At 40.8% G+C, this 7,500-nt stretch overlaps 1 protein-coding gene across 2 annotated transcripts in view; it reads right to left on the bottom strand.

Annotated features, from left to right (window-relative positions):
* The window catches only part of rgs9a (regulator of G protein signaling 9a), a 37,959-nt gene that overhangs the window by 20,915 nt on the left and 9,544 nt on the right, over positions 1-7,500 (bottom strand). For both annotated transcript variants that reach the window (XM_062050515.1, XM_062050516.1), the window contains 3 exons: positions 2,282-2,332; positions 2,086-2,192; positions 1,240-1,291 (listed from right to left, as the gene is read on the bottom strand). In XM_062050515.1, coding sequence (XP_061906499.1) covers positions 1,240-1,291; positions 2,086-2,192; positions 2,282-2,332 — 210 coding nt within the window. The remainder of the gene's footprint in view (positions 1-1,239; positions 1,292-2,085; positions 2,193-2,281; positions 2,333-7,500) is intronic.

Here is a 7,500-nt window from a genome sequence, read left to right on the forward strand (position 1 = left end):
CCTATCGTCCATCCATGTATCTACCATTTACCTATCATCCATCCATCATTCATTCATTCATCTACCTACAGTATATCCATCCATCCAGCTATTATCCATCCATCTACCTCTCTTCCATCCTCTACCTATCATATGCTCATCTATCCATTCATCCTTCCATCCCTCTATCATCCACCCACCATCCATCCATTCATCAACAATCTATGCATCAATTCATCCACTCATTCATCATGCATCATCCATCCATCCATCCATCCATCCGCCAGCCACCCACCTATCATTCATCTATCCATCATCCATCATTATCATTCATCCATCCATCCATCAATCATTATATCTATCTATCCATTCATAATCCACCATCCATCTATCCATCCATCTGTCATTCGTTTATCCATTCACACAGACATCCATCCATTCATCCATCAACCATCCATCTTCCATCTATTAAGCTATTCATCCTGTCATCTATCCATCTATCATCCAACTGTCATATATCTTCCATCCATCATCCATCCATCCATCCATCTATTTAGTTTTCTTAAGCTTTTGAGTATTATTTGCAAGCATGCATTCATTTCACTTTGTCCTAGGTGTGTTGCCATAGTCAGGAAGTAGTCTTTGCCATTAAGTTGATTGTGCCAGCCTTGTCTTTGGTTGAGTCCTACAAAGTGTTAATACTGTACGTATTGTACTTATTACACACCAGCTGTTTGATTGTAACATGCATCTTAGTTGTACTTTTCATTGACAAGTTTGGAGATGTTGAAATTGCCAAGTAAAATCACTAATGCTAATCAGTAGCATGTACATGAACAATCCAAAGTAAATTAGCATCAAGATAGCTAGCGCATTTTGACAAGTGCAGCCCTACTTTTGGGTGAAAAGACATGCTTCCTCTGTTGGCATGGAAAATGACAAGACAACATTACTTAGGGGCAGTCTGCTACAAATAGGCTTGTTTGCCCGCCAAGTGTTTGAGCTGGTGGCGAGTACGTAACGGGACGTGACATCACGTTCAACAAAGGTATCGAAATATAATACTGTTTTATTTTATGTGAATTCCATCGGTATCGATAAAAGTACTGATTTCAGTCAATCTTTGACTCTGTCATGTGTGGACTTTCACCACCTAAAAACATGCTGCTTAGAAAAGTTCCAAATCAATCATAAGTTTCATGATTTGTTTGAAGGACTTTGCACGTTTACATTTCAACAGAAAGTGTGTCATGTGCTCACCGTAGTCGGTGTCATCTGCAACCCACTTCTGTGTGGGCCAGAAGTATGGCGTCTAAAAAGGAGGATTGACAATAAAGTAAGAATGTCAGCTTAAGCACAATTAACAGTACTAGTTGTGTACTTTCTTTGAGGACACGGTACATTTAACAGTACTAGTTGTGTACTTTCTACGACAACACAGTACATTTAACAGTACAAGTTGTGTACTTTCTACGACAACACAGTACATTTAACAGTACAAATTGTGTACTTTCTACGACAAGACGGTACATTTAACAACACTAGTTGTGTACTTTCTACGACAACACAGTACATTTAACAGTACAAATTGTGTACTTTCTACGACAAGACGGTACATTTAACAGTACTAGTTGTGTACTTTCTACGACAACACGGTACATTTAACAGTACTAGTTGTGTACTTTCTACGACAACACGGTACATTTAACAGTACTAGTTGTGTACTTTCTACGACAACACAGTACATTTTACAGTACAAATTGTGTACTTTCTACGACAACACAGTACATTTTACAGTACAAATTGTGTACTTTCTACGACAAGACGGTACATTTAACAGTACTAGTTGTGTACTTTCTAGGACAACACAGTACATTTAACAGTACTAGTTGTGTACTTTCTACGACAACACAGTACATTTAACAGTACTAGTTGTGTACTTTCTACGACAACACAGTACATTTAACAGTACTAGTTGTGTACTTTCTATGACAACACAGTACATTTAATAGTACTAGTTGTGTACTTTCTTTGACAACACGGTACATTTAACAGTCCCAGCATTTGGAGTGAATAATGGTCTCTGAACTGAAACAAGACTCTTGCCTGGAAGCGATAAAGGCTGCCGTCGTTGCACATGACCAGCTTCCTGTGGTTCTGCAGACCATAGACGTAACCGTAGGCCACCAACATGGTGCCGAAGACCAGAGCTTCTGCAAAGGGAACAGCAAAGGGAACTTTTATGGATAAAGGCTGAGGTATTATACGGTGATTCTGTCCTGTAAGGAGTTGATATATCTACCTTCTGTAGGGATTTTCATCTTGTTGGCAATCCAGGAAATTATGTCATTGCCTGTGAGAATGCACAAAACAAAGGTTAAAGGCCTACTGAAACCCACTACTACCGACCACGCAGTCTGATAGTTTATATATCAATGATGAAACCTTAACATTGCAACACATGCCAATAAGGCCGGGTTAACTTATAAAGTGCAATTTTAAATTTCCCGGGAAATATCCGGTATGATGACGTTTGCGCGTGACGTCACGGGTTGAAGCAGACATTTTGGAATAGCACTGTGGCCAGCTTAAGTCGTCTGTTTTCACCACATAATTCCACAGTATTCTGGACATCTGTGTTGGTTAATCTTTTGCAATTTGTTTAATGAACAATGGAGACAGCAAAGAAGAAAGCTGTAGGTGGGATCGGTGTATTAGCGGCCGGCTACAGCAACACAACCAGGAGGACTTTGAGTTGGATAGCAGACGCGCTATCCGACGCTAGCCGCCGACCGCACCGATGATCTGAAGTCCTTCGTCGCGCCGTCGATCGCTGGAACGCAGGTGAGCACGGGTGTTGATGAGCAGATGAGGGCTGGCGTAGGTGGAGAGCTAATGTTTTTAGCATAGCTCTGTCGAGGTCCCGTAGCTAAGTTAGCTTCAATGGCGTCGTTAGCAACAGCATTGCTAGGCTTCGCCAGGCTGGACAGCATTAACCGTGTGGTTACAGGTCCAGAGTTTGGTTCGGTGTCTCCTGATAGTAGAAGTAATAATAGTATTGATGATCTTCTGTCTATCCTTCCAGTCAGGGGCTTATTTCTTCTGTTTCTATCTGCAGTTAAGCACGATGCTATCACGTTAGCTCCGTAGCTAAAGTGCTTCGCCGATGTATTGTCGTGGAGATAAAAGTCACTGTGAATGTCCATTTTGCGTTCTCGACTCTCATTTTCAAGAGGATATAGTATCCGAGGTGGTTTAAAATACAAATCCGTGATCCACAATAGAAAAAGGAGAAAGTGTGGAATCCAATGAGCCCTTGTACCTAAGTTACGGTCAGAGCGAAAAAAGATATGTCCTGCACTGCACTCTAATCCTTCACTCTCACATTCCTCATCCACAAATCTTTCATCCTCGCTCAAATTAATGGGGTAATCGTCGCTTTCTCGGTCCGAATCACTCTCGCTGCTGGTGTAAACAATGTGCAGATGTGAGGCGCTCTTCAACCTGCGACGTCACGCTACTTTCGGTACAGGCAAGGCTTTTTTATCAGCGACCAAAAGTTGCGAACTTTATCGTCGATGTTCTCTACTAAATCCTTTCAGCAAAAATATGGCAATATCGCGAAATGATCAAGTATGACTCATAGAATGGACCTGCTTATCCCCGTTTAAATAAGAAAATTTCATTTCAGTAGGCCTTTAAAAGAGCTACAAAATCTGCTAACATTTAAGGTAGCATGCAAACAACAGTACTAGTTGTGTACTTTCTACGACAACATGGTACATTAAACACATACTTGCCAACCTTGAGACCTCCGATACCGGGAGGTGGGGGGCGTGGGCGGGGTGGGGCGGGGGCGTGGTTAAGGGCATGGTTAAGAGGGGAGTATATTTACAGCTAGAATTCACCAACTCAAGTATTTCATATATATATATATATATATATATATATATATATATATATATATATATATATATATATATACACTACCGTTCAATAGTTTGGGGTCACATTGAAATGTCCTTATCTTTGAAGGAAAAGCACTGTACTTTTCAATGAAGATAACTTTAAACTAGTCTTAACTTTAAAGAAATACACTCTATACATTGCTAATGTGGTAAATTACTATTCTAGCTGCAAATGTCTGGTTTTTGGTGCAATATCTACATAGGTGTATAGATGCCCATTTCCAGAAACTATCACTCCAGTGTTCTAATGGTACAATGTGTTTGCTCATTGGCTCAGAAGGCTAATTGATGATTAGAAAACCCTTGTGCAATCATGTTCACACATCTGAAAACAGTTTAGCTCGTTACAGAAGCTACAAAACTGACCTTCCTTTGAGCAGATTGAGTTTCTGGAGCATCACATTTATGGGGTCAATTAAACGCTCAAAATGGCCAGCAAAAGAGAACTTTCATCTGAAACTCGACAGTCCATTCTTGTTCTTAGAAATGAAGGCTATTCCACAAAATTGTTTGGGTGACCCCAAACTTTTGAACGGTAGTGTATATATAAATAAAATAAATACTTGGATTTCAGTGTTCATTTATTTACACATATACACACACAACACTCATCTACTCAATGCTTTGCAGCCAGAAGCTTCCGGCTATCAGCATAGCCATCTTTGTCTCGGCATACGTTACACCATCGTGTCTCCATTTAGCGAAGTGGCCCATAATACTGGGCTGTGAACGATTCTGCGCTGCCGCCGCCATGTGCTTCACTCTCCGTTCATGAATGAGTTTATCATTTCGGCCACCGTGTTCAATGGAGAAGTCTGTTATACAAAATGTACAGGCAACATAACCCTTCCCCTTCCAACTGTCCTGGATGAACTGAAATTCTTGTTTCCATTCGTTTTGGAACTTGCAAGCGTATGTCTTCATCTTGCTCGTCGACGGCGTCGCCATGTCTGTATATTCCTCGTTCTTCTGCTTCGTCTCCTTGTTGTGTGCGCAGTTGTGCACTCTACTCTCTAAAAGCTGTAGATGTTATGACGTCATTGGGCAGGCAAGCTGTTTATATTGTGGGAAAGCGGACGTGAGAACAGGCTGTCCCCACTCAGGTCCGCATTGAGCTGGAGGGGGCGTGGCCTCCAGCTCCGGCTGAATCCCGAGAGTTTGTCGGGAGAAAATTTCTGCCGGGAGGTTGTCGGGAGAGGCACTGAATACCGGGAGTCTCCCGGTAAAACCGGGAGGGTTGGCAAGTATGATTTAACAGTACTAGTTGTGTACTTTCTACGACAACACAGTAAATTTAACAGTTCTAGTTGTGTACTTTCTACGACAACACAGTAAATTTAACAGTACTAGTTGTGTACTTTCTACAACAACACAGTACATTTAATAGTACTAGTTGTGTACTTTCTTTGACAACACGGTACATTTAACAGTACTAGTTTTGTACTTTCTACAACAACAGTACATTTAATAGTACTAGTTGTGTACTTTCTTTGACAACACGGTACATTTAACAGTACTAGTTGTGTACTTTCTACGACAACACGGTACATTTAACAGTACTAGTTGTGTACTTTCTTTGACAACACGGTACATTTAACAGTACTAGTTTTGTACTTTCTACAACAACAGTACATTTAATAGTACTAGTTGTGTACTTTCTTTGACAACACGGTACATTTAACAGTACTAGTTGTGTACTTTCTACGACAACACGGTACATTTAACAGTACTAGTTGTGTACTTTCTTGGACAACACTGTACATTTAACAGTACTAGTTGTGTACTTTCTGCAACAACACAGTACATTTAATAGTACTAGTTGTGTACTTTCTACGACAACACGGTACATTTAACAGTACTAATTGTGTACTTTCTTTGACAACACGGTACATTTAACAGTACTAGTTGTGTACTTTCTTTGACAAGACGGTACATTTAACAGTACTAGTTGTGTACTTTCTACGACAACACGGTACATTTAACAGTACTGGTTGTGTACTATCTACGACAACACAGTACATTTAACAGTACTAGTTGTGTACTTTCTATGACAACACAGTAAATTTAACAGTACTAGTTGCGTATTTTCTACGACAACACTGTAAATTTAACAGTACTAGTTGTGTACTTTCTATGACAACACAGTACATTTAACAGTACTAGTTGTGTACTTTCTATGACAACACAGTAAATTTAACAGTACTAGTTGTGTATTTTCTACGACAACACTGTAAATTTAACAGTACTAGTTGTGTACTTGTGGTAGAATGGTTGAAGAATGTGGGACTTACTACAGTCCCACATTGAACTAGGTTAGTTTCAAACTATAATCTGAGTCAGCTGCTAAATCCCGCCCTCTGTCCATATGGTGGATTTGGCCTGCGAGGATAAGATGACCTTTCACTCCCTGCTCTTTGACCTGATTAAAAAGCCAAATGGCATTGAATAAGTGCCTTAGTGTCTCATCCAATTGGGCTTTTCCTTATTTAGCTTGTGGCTAAGACACCCGAGACAAGCTGTCTTCTTTCTTTGCTTCCTAGAATGCACAGGAAATGAATGAAAAGCAATGTACACAACAAAATACAATTTGGGCAGAAATTGCGTGTTAATGGTAAAAAGTCTAAGCTTAACTTAAATGCTAACAGTAAGCCCGCCGGCTAGATAAAAAGTTGTCTGTTAGGTGCGTACTTGCAAAAGCAGCTAAAAGTTAAGTTAAAGGCCTACTGAAATGAGATTTTCTTATTCAAACGGGGATAGCAGGTCCATTCTATGTGTCATACTTGATCATTTTGCGATATTGCCCTATTTTTGCTGAAAGGATTTAGTAGAGAACATCGACGATAAAGTTCGCAACTTTTGGTCGCTGATAAAAAAGCCTTGCCTGTACTGGAAGTAGCAGACGATATGCGCGTGACGTCACAGGTTGTGGCGCTCCTCACATCTGCACATTGTTTACAATCATGGCCACCAGCAGCGGAAGCGATTCGGACCGAGAAAGCGACAATTTCCCCATTAATTTGAGCGAGGATGAAAGATTTGTGGATGAGGAAAGTGAGAGTGAAGGACTAGAGGGCAGTGGAAGCGATTCAGATAGGGAAGATGCTGTGAGAGGCGGGTGGGACCTGATATTCAGCTGGGAATGACTAAAACAGTAAATAAACACAAGACATATATATACTCTATTAGCCACAACACAACCAGGCTTATATTTAATATGCCACAAATTAATCGCGCATAACAAACACCTCCCCGCTCCCGTCCATATAACCCGCCAATACAACTCAAACACCTGCACAACACACTCAATCCCACAGCCCAAAGTACCGTTAACCTCCGCAAAGTTCATACAGCACATTTATTTCCCCAAAGTTACGTACATGACATGCACATAGCGGCACGCACGGATGGGCAAGCGATCAAATGTTTGGAAGCCGCAACTGCATACTCACGGTAGCGTGTATCCAACTCAAAGTCCTCCTGGTAAGAGTCTATGTTGTCCCAGTTCTCCACAGGCCAATGGTAAAGCTTGACTGTCATTGTTCGGGACTGTAAA

This window comes from Entelurus aequoreus, linkage group LG06 (assembly GCF_033978785.1).
Source record: "Entelurus aequoreus isolate RoL-2023_Sb linkage group LG06, RoL_Eaeq_v1.1, whole genome shotgun sequence".
NCBI lineage: Eukaryota > Metazoa > Chordata > Actinopteri > Syngnathiformes > Syngnathidae > Entelurus > Entelurus aequoreus.